Below are 15,160 nucleotides of genomic sequence, written 5' to 3'. Positions count from 1 at the left end.
AGACTAATTTCATAGTCATATATCCATGCATACAGAATGAAGGTGGTGGTCTAGTGTTACCTCTAAGCCAGTTTTAAGGAATATTGTCTTGAAACTAATTTTAAATATGTCATTTTCAATTGAAAAATAAATAGTTGTTAGGGGTCAAAACAATGTCTTGGTTGGAGGGGTGCAGGATTGGACTTTAAAACACATGCATGCACACACACACACACACACAACTTGGGAGAGATTCCATGTTTTATAAATGTTTGTGCACCCATACAGGAAATCTGCATGTTTCTGTTGACTTTCTCAGTGACAATAGGTAACACAACAGTGATTATTTTAATAAGAAACTCAAACAAAACATTGACTCCTGATTAACCAGGAGTCTGTAAACCTCTGTAAACACTTATTTTCTTGTTTTTGGTTGTATGTGCTTGTTGTTGTTTTTCAGTCAGTGACGTAAGTGGATGAAGTGAGATCAGTGTGAGGCTGTGAAGAGGGACTCACTGGATCATGATGAGGTTCTGTCTCCTTCCTTAAAGGAGCATCAAACTTCACCTGATCAACTAAGAGACAGAGAAACAATTATTACACACTTACTACACAGTTATTATGCATGAAATATACATTTACCACAGTTTATTACACCACTCACAGTTGATCTCAGATAGTGTTTTCCCTTCGCGTGTACTCCGGCTCTTTGAGTGTATTCTGTGAGGAACCTCTAATGGAGGCTGAAGAAAATAAATAAATAAGAGTTAAATAAATTAAAAAATGAAAGAAAATAGATATGAAAAAGAAACATAAGAAACACAAACAGAAGCACCAGCACCCCTACTGATCTTCAAACTTGGACTGGTTTAGAAATTTCACTCTAGGTTATTCTGCTGATGTGTTTGATTTGCTCTCAGTACTAAGTTCTAGGCTGTAATTCCTCCATTCTCCATGTGGTTCTGACCTCAGCCTCGGGATCATCATCCTCAAACTCGCTGAAGTGGGCATGATCAGGATTAACAACTTTATCCAGCAGTTCCATCGCTAACATCCGGCTCAGTGGCTGAGACACAAATGGGTGCTGAGGAAAACAAATAAACAATAACACAATATATAGACAATACTTTCATTAATAAAAATACAATTCATAAACATTAATATTGTTACAATTTTAATCTGGGACTGAGCCACAGGAAAGGCCTTTCACATTCTTATTTTTTATGATACATTTCTGATTATATAAATCAGTGTAAATCACAGTGACAAAACCTTAAACATGTTTAACTGCTTTGAAATATATTCCATTCCACATTAAATCTCCCTCTCACCTGCAATAACTTTTCTGCAGATGGACGCTTCTTCGGGTTCTTGGTCAAGGACAATTTTACAAAATTGTGGAAATTATTGGACCTGAAACACACATACAGAAACTGGAGATGAATCATCAATCTGAAGAGAAGTCAATCAAACAGAAATCAGTCAGTATGTATATATATATATATATAAAATCACATATAGTATAATCAGTCAGAGCAGAAATCAAGCATGTAATCAATCAGAACAGCAATCAATGAGAACAGTACTCAAACAGACCTAAAAAAAAAAAAACAATCAGGACATTCATCAAACCAGCAATCAAACCTACTGTGTTTTGAGTTTGGATTTAAGGTGGATTATTTCAACTTTTACCATTTAACTTTATCTTTCAGCTTTGGAGGTTGGAAATTGCTCTTCGTCATCAGGAACAGTGCTCTGAGAGAAAAACAAACCCATGAAAAATATTGCAACAAGGGTTTATTTGCTCAAAGAAAAAAGAAGAAGAAAATCACATAGCACATATTAGACTAAGTAATTATATTCTGTGTGAATGTGTTGGTTTAATCCTTTCCAAATCTCTCCTCAAAGCTGTCCTTAAGTTTTACCTATGTTGTTAAACACTTCATTGCTGGAAACAAGCTTTGCTCTTTTTCACACTGTGTTTATGCTTTTGTATTTATTGTAATAATTTATCATTTTAAAAAAGCAAGATGCTTATTAAGAAGATAAATTATTTTAATTAAGAATAATAATCTTAGGTTCCTAAGACTTCTTCACTGTACTCCATATCCTTTGTCACCTTAAATAATCCAGAGTTTATTCCAGTATATACCTGGTTTTATACCTACTTAAAGTGGAAAGAATAAGAATTAAAGAAGAGTAAATATCTCCATTTGTGTATATTTACCTCATTGGGTGGAGTTCAAACATCGGTGGCTGGAGCTCTGCGAACTCAATGCAGGTTATGCCCACGGCCCAAATATCACAGAGATGATTATATCCACCTTTACGCTCCACAGCCGCCACCTCTGGGGCCATCCTAACACACACACACACACACACACAGAAACAAATATATGACAGTCCACCTGATTGTCACATCTAACAGTCAAAACAAAATCCAGGAGCGGAAGGAGGCTCTCTGTGATGCTGTATGAAGAGTATTGACATTTGTGTTGTTTATATTAATATTATTATTAACATATATATTAATATTGCTGAAGAAATTTTACCAGTACGGAGTTCCAATGAAGGACTTTCTCTTTGCCAGTGTTGCTGTGATTTGAGCAGAAACCCCAAAATCAGCTGAAAAAGAACAAAACACAACAAAAACCCAAAATATATCATAAAGGAACAGGGAAACCAAGAGAATATGCAGTGTATGAAGTGTGTGTGTGTGTGTGTGTGTGTGTGTGTGTGTGTGTGTGTGTCTTACCTAGTTTGATATATCCATTATCTGTCAGTAAAATGTTGGCTCCCTGTGAAGGTAAAATATAAATATTTAAATAAATAACATAAACCAACACAAATAATTCATTTAAAGGGTGAAATTCTGCAGAGTCTTATACTCTGTGCCTTTTCTCAGAGAAATGCATATTAAAATAAATAAATAACTGGATCTTTCATTTTTTCACTTTAAAAGAGATGCTGTCTCAGTGTGTCCTTTCATCTGTGATCTGAGTTAATGCTGCTTGCTGAGCTAAATGAGTCTCTCCCTCTCTCTCTCACTCTCTCGCTCTCTCACACACACAAACATACACTGCAGAAAATTCTGCAGGTTATAGGGGAGTCTGTCGTGAGACAACATTTATATAAAGAGAATTTAAACCCAAGTATAACGAGAATAAAAGCAGACTTTACCTTTATGTCCCGATGCATCTTTCCTTTACTGTGGAGATAATACAAACCCTGCAAAATTTACATAAATGGGACAAAAACAGCCCGTGATTACAATTACAAAAATTATTTTGTTAAATTAGGCAACTAAGGCAACAATTACTTACAAAGTTGGTTTAATGCTCAGATGTATGGTTGAATTATCATATAGCGATGGTCAAGCATAGCGGTTACATGTAACAATTAACATGATATAGGATAAGATGACAAAATCCTGGACTTAATCATTGGTGATACACATATGGTTCTACCTAACATCTACACACATTGCAAAGCATCTGCTACCTTCCAAGCTTTTTGCTTAATTAAGTCCACAAGAGTAAGGCCTGGCATCTCAGACCCACCACTTTCCAAGCTCATTTTACAGACCTATCATTTAACCAACCTCTTATATGCAAATCCACATCAGCCTCCCTGGTGGCTAAGGCTGTTATCTAGCCCCACTGGCACCATTAATGCATGCTCAGTCCACAAGTCAACTATGCTTGTCAGGAGTAGTTCCAGATGTACTACTCAAAAACGTAATAGCCCTAACCATTTCCTATTAGCCATATCCATAAGCCTTCTAGTCTCTGTATTTACAATGTCATACAACACCAGTAGCTACTTTACCTGTTGCAGCAAGCTAAATATGTAGACACTTTAATTTTAATATACCTAGCAGAAAAGACTTATCAATGCTATTAATAGACTTCACAATCTTTTCATTCAGTCCCACAATTTGCTCTATATCCCTCAATAATCCACTATACAATCTACCTAATATCTTAACTGGTTTAAGGTTAAATGTATCACTACTCCCTCCAATGCAAACATTTCTTGCACCAGTATTCCTTTCATTATTGACAAACTACTCGTACTGGGTTTAACCTTCATTTATTCATTCATTATCTGGAATCATTGGGCGCAAGTCAGGAACACACACAGGAGGGGGCACCCGTCCTTAGCAGGGCCACACACACACATTCACTCACACCTACGGACACTTTTGAATCGCCAACCAACTTGTGTTTTTTGATAGTGGGAGGAAACTGGTGCACCCAGAGGAAACCCACGTGGGCACAGGGAGAACACACCAAACTCCTCACTGATCCGGAGTGGGATTGAAGCCACAACTTCCAGGTCCCTGTGTGACAGCAACACTACCTTTTGTGCAACCGTGCCACCTGGTTAAACTTTCATCCTTGCCCAAATAAGGTGTTCATTCTATTTTTCTAGTAGCTGCAAAGCACAGGGGAGAGTAGCTTATCATATCACCCATGCATACCCTAACTGGCAGCAGCCAGGTACCATTGGGCAGCCTCTCCACACCTACCAGCCACCCTGAAGTCCTAATTACCACCTTTATTGCCATCATAAAAACTGCCATTATACTCATCTCCAGCTGCTGCCAGAACATAACATATTCCCCTGTATTAAAGCAAAATTGAATATAATAAATATAACCTTTATAACAAATCAATTACCTGAAAGAAATTAAAAGCTTACTAATGTAGAATATGGGAACCAAAGCCAAATGCATCCGCCAAGTCTAAGAATGTCATGTAGACCCCAATCCTCTTTCCTTGCTGCTTTAATCTGATGCCAAATCATACTGTTATGCTCTAAACATTCAGAAAAATCTTGAAATGCCTGCCTTTTTCACTGAAGAGTCAATTAGCTTATTTGCTTTCAAGTAGGCATGGCAAGACTCCTCGCAATCCTGCTGTACAAAAACTTGCCCTCCACAGGAAGCAGACTTATATGATGAAACTGCTCCATACATAAAGAACCATTCTCTTGAGTATATACCTTACTCTCCACAACTTCTTTCAGACAATTTGTTTCTTCCACAGGACCATCACTTTTCTTAGAAACTTTAAGTCATCAGGTGTGCTGTTATACTCACAGTACAGTACACCATTAGTCCCTGGTGCTGAGCCTACTTTTGAACCCAGCATCGCTAGATTTAATGGTTAACTGTAAACTGTCAGGTGTATTGACAAAATATAACAGTTTAACAGTTAAATAATGGTTAGAGGTAACAGTCAGGTATATTTATTTAAGGATTAGATATAAAAATCTGGTGCATTTTATATGGTCATGGGTAATGATCAGCTGTAATGGTTTAATGCTCTGGTGAAATTGGTTTAATAGTCAGATAGTAATAATGTAACACCACCTGTAAAGTTTATATTTAATGCCAGCTGTAATGGTTAGATCTGACAGGTGTAATTGTTTAATTATCAGTTCAAATGCTTTAAATGTCAGGAAATAGTCAGACATAAGGGTCATGTGTAATGGTTTAATGCTTATCTGTGGTGGTTTGATGTGAAGGTGTAACAGTCAGGTGTAATTTTTTACATGATTGGTGTAATTATTTAAATGGTCAGGTGTAATGATCAAGTGCAGTGGATAAATTTGAGACTCACCTGCAGAGTTTCTCTGGAAACGTACGCGATTTGTGACTCCGTCAGTGGACCAGTGACTACAAAGACAACACTTACATGTAAACAAGCTTGTGTACATACTTTAAACACATGTACAGATTTTGTAGACTTGTGTACAGATAATTTAGGCAAAAAAATGGATTTCCAAAAATACATTAAAATGTAAAATGTTTTAAGAAAATAGACTGATATGTTTAGACATATATTTAAATATTTTAGACCCATGTTCAGATAATTTAGGCCAGTGTTTGCCAACCAGTCGATCGTGACTGACAGGTTGATCTTCAAGACCATGCAAGTCGATCACGATGACTCATGGCTGCTTCAGTTATCAAGTTATGATATAGCTGCGTCATTCGCTATCCAATCTCAGTGGTTGGTTAAGCAGGGACATATAAAGCCGTGGTCACCTGATTTCACGATCATGACCAATAGTGCAGCTGCTCTGTACTGTCTCTGCACTGTCAACATGGCAGCATCTCTAAAAGTTGCGGTTTCAAAACGGGAGATATTATACAAATATTTAATGCAGATTACAAATTACAACACATGCGAGAGTCACACTGTACCCCAGTGTTCTGTCGAGTTGTGCTACCTTATGAAAATGTGCCACCGTAGTGCACTTTTATAAGTATAGCCACCTATATAAAACAATAGACAGGATATTTGGATAGGCTTAAAGGGGTATATCAGAAAATGTTCCCAAAAGAAATGTAAGCAGGAGATAGTCACACACTTTTTTTCAGCATGTACAGTTTGGGCATTCTGAAGGAAATAACAGTAAGCTAAGATTATATAATGCAAAAACAGATTTACAATGAAAAACATTCAAAATTGTGGGTCTGAGCATGCGCAGAGCTGCTAGGAAGGATAGGTACTGACAGGAAGCAAAACTTGTCAGAACAATTGATCATAAAGTACTTGCAGACAGTGCAGCCTCAGGCATCTTACCGAGTACCACCATAACAAACACTCAGCTGTAGGTTAATGAAGTAAGTAAGGAGTTTAATTTTATTTTATTGAAGGCTATGGTTTAAGCAGCCTATGCCTGGCATTTATGCTGGGCATATCTTTCCTTTGTTCAGATAGCAGAAGTTGACGTTATACGTAAAAAAGGCTGGTGACCACTGCTTTAGGCCCATGTTCAGATATTGTATGTTTGTTTACACTATCAGGAAAAAAAAGCTCCCTTGAGAGTACCACCACAGTGACAATATTTCTGACAGTGTACAGATATTTTAGACCTCATTTTAAACATTGTAGACCTGTGTTAAGATACTTTAATTTGTTCTAATTTTGTAGACTTGTGTAAAGAAATTTTAAACCCATCTGAAAACAATTTATACCCGTGTCTAGCTGCTTTTGATCCATATATGCATAGTTTACTAAAATTTTCAAATAATTTTGACCTGTGTTCACATATCCAAGAACTACGTTTAATTTTTTTTGGTGCAGCTGAAAGAAATAATAAGAAAACAGGATTATAAATACATTTATATTCAATCTAAAGATTAATTTTTCCCAAAAGACAGTCTGAACTTGATTAAGAAGAGAATTTTTTTGTTCTAAAAGAGTTAAGCAGTGTTGTCAGAGAGGGCCTTGAATCTAGATGACGCAGCAGAAGAGTTATCAGTGTCTTTGCTATAATACAATTTGCAGCGGTAGCATGCTGCTGCATGTGACTGTGTGTGTGGTGGGGGGTAATGACACTGGTTATCCACTACAATTTCACATCCTTCAATTTTCAATTTCAATTTTTGAAAAATACAAACCGATTACCATAAGCTATAATTTTTATTTAAACAGCTGAGCTTTTTATATCTTACCATGATAAATGTCCTGTAGTGATCCCCCTCCACAATATTCCATACAGATCCATAACTTATCTCTCCTAAAGACATAAAAAAGTACAAATAAATAAGTACAATTATCTTCAGTGAATTAGTGAGGATATCTGATTCACTAATCTATTTTCTCTATAGTAGTGAAGCATATAATATTGATTTTAATGTTTCTTGGTTGGCACTTGTCCACTGCAAGGTACCTACATTAGTGGTACATGGTTCCTTTTCCATGACCACAGGTTTGAGTTTGATTTTTTATTATATTTTTTTTATGTGGCCCTTAGGATTCTCTGCAGGTTTTGGGGAAACATAATTTTATTTGGTGTGTTTTTTAAGTGATTTCTACTGTAGCTTGAAGAATTTACAGATTATAAATTTATGTTTGAGTAGCTACTTGAATGAAACCCCAAGTGGGAATAATAGAAAAGCAAAGGGCAGAGTTGACTAGTGTAGGTGATTCTGTATAATTCTCTGCAAGGGGTGGAGCTTCTCATCCAGCATGTAGAAATCTTTAGACAGCTGTAATAGTCTTTCTGAAACTTAGTATGAATTTTGACAATGTTTTGTAACTGTACCGTAAGTAACTGCCAAAATATGCCACAATGTTGGGATGTTTACAGTCTTTCATCATAGTGATCTCCTGCTGAACCACAGCAAAATCTTCACCTGCACAAACACACACACACACACACACACACACACACACACATAAAAAAAAACTCAATTAACTCTGGGACACAATCCAAGCCTCGTTTTATTAACATGTCATTAATTCTTGGTCATCATCATTAACTATTGGTAACTACCTTTAACTAAGGTTCATCCTCATCATTAACCAAATCAGTTTATTAACAGTACTGCAAATGTTGCTTGGGTGGTGTAGTAGATAATACAGCTGTATTCTACACAACAGACTGAGGTTTGTTTCCCAGCTCATGCAGGAATATCACACCACCAGCAAAACTCCTTGTGCCATGGGCAAGACTCCAAATTCAATTAAACTGCATTTTATTTATAGAGCGCTTTTTTTTTTTTACAACTGGTGTCACAAGTGGAAATCCAGGTCGTAGGCCCATGTCAGCAAGCTGAGGCAACCATGGCAAAGAAACACCCCCTCAGGTCAAAAGGGAGAAACTTGAGAGGACTCCGTGTTTACATCTGTACAGTGAGTTACTCTGGATATATACATATGATAAAACACCATAAATTCTCCTATTCTCATATTTACCACTGAACCAACGACCAGTATCTTCAGGATTTAACCGCTTTACTGGCACAGATAATATTTCAGTTCTGCTACTATTCGTCCCTGAAAAGTGTTTTCCAGATTAAATTTTTTTTGCTGTTTGTACGTGAGTAATTCATTATTAACTACAGAACAGATAAGAAAATAACCTCTCTCCTACACTCTTGTCTCTGTCTGTTTCCTGTTATTGATCTTTTTCCTGGGTGGAGATCATTCAGAGAAGGACAGAAAGAAAGGGAAAGGAAGAGAGACACAGAGAAACAGAGAAAGAAAGATAGACACAGAATGTGTGAGAGAGTGGGGATAGAGGAGTGAAAGAGAGAGGGAAAGAAAGAGAGAGAGAGAGAGAGAGAGATAACAGGAAGAACAGAGGTAGAATGGTGTACGTTATTTTTTTAATGATGGAAACTGGAGCCTCATTAAAAGTTGATTTTTCAGTAAAGATTTTTCCTCACTGCCACATGGATAAATAGTGTTTTAAACTTACGTAATTCCTCATTAAAACATAAACTCCACGCAGAGCTCAGCAGCAGCCCGTCACTGACACCCCCACCACACACTGATAACACACCATACACTTAATAACTCACCACACACTTGTCTGGCAGGAAAAATCTATCCATCCCTCTCTGTCACTCTCTTCCTCTCCCACACTTATTCTCTCTCTCTCTCTCTCTCTCTCTCTCTCTCAATAATTTCTCAGTAATGTAATAATACGCAAAATTATAATACCATTATGCACTTCGTCAACAATGGCAACATTAAGATATTTCATTACCAAATAAAACATTACTGGATAATCTGCTTTAATTATCTCCTGCCCTCAGTGGTGAAAAATAAATACAGCAGCCCCCTGGTGGAATATACAAACCTGCTAAACACGAGTGAGTGAGTCAGTTCCATGAGGCACTTATAATTCTGTTATCTCACAGTCTCTCCTTTTAATAACTCCTTCTCATGAAGGTGTGAGAAGGTTGTAACACATTAAAAAGTGTGGGTGAACTGTGACAAACTCATGCTCAACAGAAACAATATTAGCCTTTAAAAACACAGAGTTTCAAATATTTGGCTCCAACAACACGGTTATAACAACAGAGTAATGTTTATAATACATGATTCTTCTGAAATCACATGTAAAAATCTTCAGATCTGAAGAGACTTACATTTTTTTTCTGAATAAAACATAAAAACACACACACACCGTTGTGTGGGTGGGAGATGATAAAGATGTTAGAAAGTGTGCGTGTAGGTGATATAATGTTTATAATGGTAAATATATCTGTAATAGTATGTGTTCCTGATTGTTGAAAATGTGATGATAGAGTGCACATACACATTGACACTTACATAAACCTGTTACCCTATCCAAACCACTCACAATCACACACACAATCTATACTAAAATATTTCTATTTGGTTTAAAAGCCTCTTTCATTAATCATTGCTCACTAGCAGCACAACACAGAGTCAGAGCAATTCAAACAAAGATTGGAAGAAGTGTATAGCTCTAACTGTAAACAGACCTACACATAAACCCTCTTTTTTGTAACACACATAGACACACACAAACACTGCTGAGCTGACACTCAGGCGGATGCTGGTGACATTTCTGAGAGCGACCTCCAAACACATGCATTATATATGAGCTCACTGCAGCACTCAACACACACACACACACACACACACACACAGCAGGTTAGCAGTTAGCAGTTAGCACAGCTCTTCAGGTTCTATCCTCATGACAACTAAACCAATATAAATGTTGATCTTTGTCAAGTTTAAACAAATCCAATTAATCCCTAGACCTTCACTAGTCTACTTAAAAGACACACATACACACCATATTTCCTGATCTTCATGTACTTAAGATTTGTTCAGTTCCAGCAGACACAGTCGATATTAATTTAATGAAGAATTTAAAATATGGACTGGATAGTTTGTGTGTGTGTATGTGTATTTATTTATACATACACAGAAATAAGATGTGAAGAAACGTACTGAATTGATTCTCTGTACAGATCTATTTCAGAGTGGACAGTTCCCGCTTTCTCCTCCAGCTGAACACCTTCATTCATTTTACATGAAGACACACGCACATTTTCTCTCTCTCTCTCTCTCTCTCTCATAATCCTCCAAAATACCCCTCTTCATTGATAATTCCTCCAATGCCCCTTTTTCACCACAGAGCTGCTTTAACCTTAAAATATCTTTAAATCATCACTGTGCACTGTGCTTTTTCTGAGTGAGTGCGTGAGTTCTTTCTGAGCCAGTTCAGAACTGTAAGAGCTTATGACTGGTTTAATCAGTGTAATTATCAAGCATGATTGGCGTTTGAAATACATTCATATTCATGTATTTGCCTGATCATTCTCTGACAAAAAATTGAATACATTTTCTTCTCTGTTAGATCATGTTGTTTATAATCAGCAGCATCTCTGAGAAATCACATGATGTCATAAAGGGTAGATACAGATACAACATAAAGGGTAGATACAGATAAAAGGTTTGCAAAAAAATAAAACAGTAAGGACAGAGGACATTTATCCACAATCTTCTCTGTGGATACAGCGTTCTATTGAACTGCTACATTCTCAGCGTCTTTTCCAGACAAGCCCCCCGCTGGCAGACAGAGTTTAACGAGACACACACACACACACACACACACACACACACACACACACACACACACACACACTTGCTCTCTTTGAACAGGTTTAAAACTCCGCCTGCGCAGACCCCCACCAGCTCCATAATCACCACACAAACACAAACACACAGCTACACTAAATATAAGAAAAGCCCTAGTATACATCACACCCACATATTCAGATTATATTGATTATATAACTGTGTGGTACAGTTTTTTTTTCTTTTTACAGATCTTTTTTCTTTAAATTCTAACACAGTCACAAACACCAACTTAAACACTGTCAAAAACATCTGTGTGTGTAGTGTATCTAAATGTGTTATGGAGGTAGACTTTGCTGTATGTGGTGAATATAGTGATGGGGGATTAGTTTGTGTATATAGTGAGTATGGTAGTACTAAACTGGTAGGTGCTGCATTGTTTAGTGTACGTAGTTTGCGTCAGTGTGGGTAATGAATGCAGGGTGTGCAGTTTATTGTAATACTGGTGTTATGCAGACACAGTGTGTGTGAGAGGAGGTAAACTCACCTGGCTCCAGTTTAATAACTTTAATTGCGGCCAGTTCCCCAGTGCTGACATTTCGTGCCTGACAGGAAAACAAAACACACATCAGCACAAAACACACTCAGCTATTTGAAGTGTTTTCACAGAAACCAGGAACAATGTAAGATGTAAAAATAACGTAATCACGTTTTCTTGTAACTAAGCAGTTCTTTCTTATAGATTGCCATGCCTATGTTTGACTTGTGTATGTGTTTAATGTGGTACCAGCAACAGTTTACACTGGTTTCTGTTCAGAAACATATCTCCATTTATTTAATTAAGAGCCTGATATTTTGTGACTAGTCTCATCATTATATTCATCATTTTAATTAGAAACAGTCTGTTGTTCAGAGTCAGCAAAATACATTTTTAAAATGTTTAGTTGATTCTCTATAAATAAATATGGGTTTTTCTTTTATATTTTGTTGTTGTTTCAGATGTGTTTGGGTTTAGAGGGAAATAAATAATGAAAGTAATAAAAGAAAGAAGAATTTACACTTTGAGAGAAATAAATTGTACATTTGTAATTATTCTAATCACTTATTTTTTAGTAACTACTGCAACAGTGGCAGTAACATACACACACACACACACACACAGTGATGGAGACTCAGAGAGTTGTCATTAACGTAATGAAGAGAAATGAAACATTCATTAAATTCAGAATCACGTTCAATCAAAGGAGACAAGACCAGAACAGATTCAATTAATACATCGTCCAAACATTTCTCTTTGTCGTCTTGGCAACAGTGCAACTTCTTACAGACCTGCAGAGATCACAGCTGAGAAGAAAAAGAGAACAGAACAGAAGAAGAAAGAGGAGGAGAAGGAGAAGGACAAGGAGGACTGGAACAGTTTTTTTCCAAAATTAAAACTCACAGATCAATGGGTATATACAATTCACACAAACACAAAGTTAGAGCTGGAGTTTATAGTACTTCTACATTTACTGTGCATTTCAACTTTATCTAAAATAGGTAAAAGAGATGCGCTTTGTAGTTCTGTAATTACAAACTTTTAAATTTGGACTACAGAGTCCAAATTTTCCACAGATCAGGTATTATTGGGTGGTGGATAGCTTTCAGCACTGCAGTGAAACTGAAGTAGTGGTGGAGTGATACAGTGTTAGGGTGCGCTGCAGTGGTACAAGCCAATCAGGCACAGCAGTGCTGCTGGAGTTTTTAAAAAACACTGCCCACTGTAATAGACACACCTTTATTGCTGGTCCATACTTTAGATGTAAAGTCAGTAACAGTACTTCATCTGTTTCTGCAGTTTGTGTTAGTCAGCCACTAGTCCTTCATTAGTGCTCACAGAAAGCTGCCCACAAGACACTTTTGGCTGGATGTGTTATGTCAGTGGACATTCTTAACCCAAGTGTTGTGCTCAAAAAATCTGACACACTGCTATGTGCCAGACATCAGTGTCACAGTGGACTGCAGTCTGTATATGTGCGTGTACACACACACACACACACACACACACACACACACACACACACACACATCAATAAATTAGAATATCATCAAAAACTCATTGATTACAGAATGATCTGTTTCAAGCATTTATTTCTTTTAATGTTGATGATTATGGCTTTCATCCAATAAAAACCCAAAATTCATTATATATATAATAAGAGATAGAGAGACAGAGAGAGAGAGAGAGAGAGAGAGAGAGAGAGAGAGAGAGCTCAATCTTGAAACAGCTCCATCCCAGAAAGCTGAGCATTAGGTGTAATATGGATCTGGGGAGAGTAAACTTCCAGAGAGTAGTCAGAATTGACATTAAAACCCAGTGGCGCAGTTCAGAGCTGCCAGAATTTATTGGCCCGTACAGACATTGCATCACAAATACATTAAAGCACACATAATGGATTTAAATAGCAGCAAAACTAAAAAAAACCTGTGACCTCTGACAGATGCTATTTTGTTCATGAAACAGTGCTAAGTGAAACATTCCCAAACTACAGCCTCACCCAACTAGCTTAGGGCTAATCAATAACACTATCAGCAGCCACAATATATATGTGTGTGTGTGTGTGTGTGTGAGTGTGAGGGGGGGTTACATGAAAGAAGCACATTGTTTCTATAACAAAACTTTGTAACATGATGTGAGAGAGAGAGAGAGAGAGAGAGAGAGAGAGAGAGAGAGAGAGAGAGATGGGTTTTGGCACAGAGTCAGTAGAAAGTAGGCCAATCATTTTCCGCTAAAGCTGCAAAACCCAGCAAAGAATACAGAACAGGGATCTAATACACAACGATTAACAACACACTCATAAACCACACAAAAACACAACTTAAAAAAAAACAGTTAACAATGCAACAACATAAGCAACCAAAAGATATCTCCAAAAATGATATACCAAAAGTCATCTCTGTAATGTTCCATTCATTTTATTAATAATTCATAAATGATATACTGCAGGTAAACACAGCACAGTGTGTATTTACTCAGTGCTGTAGGCTATGTGAGAACACCCTGGAATTACAGCCTATAAGACACACACACACAAAAAAATTAAATATTACTCTCAGAAATGGACACATGTCTAGACTCATCTGCAGTTCACACACCTCCAGCTGAAAAGATACAAACGCACATAAACATCTCCCGCTGAGGAGAGAATACACACACAAACACAGACATACACACACAAAAAAAAATCACTCTCAGAAACAGACTTGAGTTAAGACTGATCTGCAGCTTACATACCTTCAACTGAAAAGATACACATGCACATAAACAACCCCAGCTGAAGAGAACATACAGAGAGAGAGAGAGAGAGAGAGAGAGAGAGAGAGAGAGAGAGAGAGAGGGAGAGGGAGAAATACACAGAGACACTCAAAGTGATAGTCTACAAATATGTAACTCCCTCAGTTTCCTTGTTTACTTGCACAGTACTTGCACACTTCCTTCAGAACTATGATGCAGAAACACTTCAGGAATAACTTCAACTTAAATATGGGTGGGGATAACAACAAAAAATATGTTTACACCTTAACAATTAATTTTATTTAAAAGAAACAGTCATCAAGAATTCACTGTGAATTCACCTGAACATTACCAGGTCTATTCGGACATAAGTTCACTCAGGACTTAGTACACTGTAAAAAATGATACCAGCTTCAACTAAAAAAAAAAAGTTAAAAGAAGTATTGACAATATGTTTTTAAATGTCATTATTTGTCATAGTTGCCTTTAACACTTTATTAAAACATTCTGAAAAGAACATCAGAGAACAAGAACAAGAACAAGC

The 15,160-nt window shown here is 37.0% G+C and overlaps 1 protein-coding gene across 4 annotated transcripts in view; it reads right to left on the bottom strand.

Moving 5' to 3' along the window:
• The window catches only part of LOC136677818 (mitogen-activated protein kinase kinase kinase kinase 3-like), a 31,064-nt gene that overhangs the window by 11,573 nt on the left and 4,331 nt on the right, over positions 1–15,160 (bottom strand). For all 4 annotated transcript variants that reach the window (XM_066655469.1, XM_066655472.1, XM_066655470.1 and 1 more), the window contains exons 2-14: positions 11,890–11,947; positions 8,044–8,134; positions 7,451–7,515; positions 5,607–5,662; positions 3,160–3,207; positions 2,735–2,777; positions 2,532–2,604; positions 2,207–2,338; positions 1,672–1,734; positions 1,311–1,392; positions 947–1,063; positions 644–722; positions 496–554 (exon numbers count right to left, since the gene is read on the bottom strand). In XM_066655469.1, the coding sequence (XP_066511566.1) occupies positions 496–554; positions 644–722; positions 947–1,063; positions 1,311–1,392; positions 1,672–1,734; positions 2,207–2,338; positions 2,532–2,604; positions 2,735–2,777; positions 3,160–3,207; positions 5,607–5,662; positions 7,451–7,515; positions 8,044–8,134; positions 11,890–11,947 (966 nt within the window). The remainder of the gene's footprint in view (positions 1–495; positions 555–643; positions 723–946; positions 1,064–1,310; positions 1,393–1,671; positions 1,735–2,206; positions 2,339–2,531; positions 2,605–2,734; positions 2,778–3,159; positions 3,208–5,606; positions 5,663–7,450; positions 7,516–8,043; positions 8,135–11,889; positions 11,948–15,160) is intronic.

The sequence above is a fragment of the Hoplias malabaricus genome, chromosome Y (assembly GCF_029633855.1).
Source record: "Hoplias malabaricus isolate fHopMal1 chromosome Y, fHopMal1.hap1, whole genome shotgun sequence".
Classification (NCBI taxonomy): Eukaryota; Metazoa; Chordata; class Actinopteri; order Characiformes; family Erythrinidae; genus Hoplias; species Hoplias malabaricus.
This window is presented reverse-complemented; position numbering and strand designations above follow the sequence as displayed.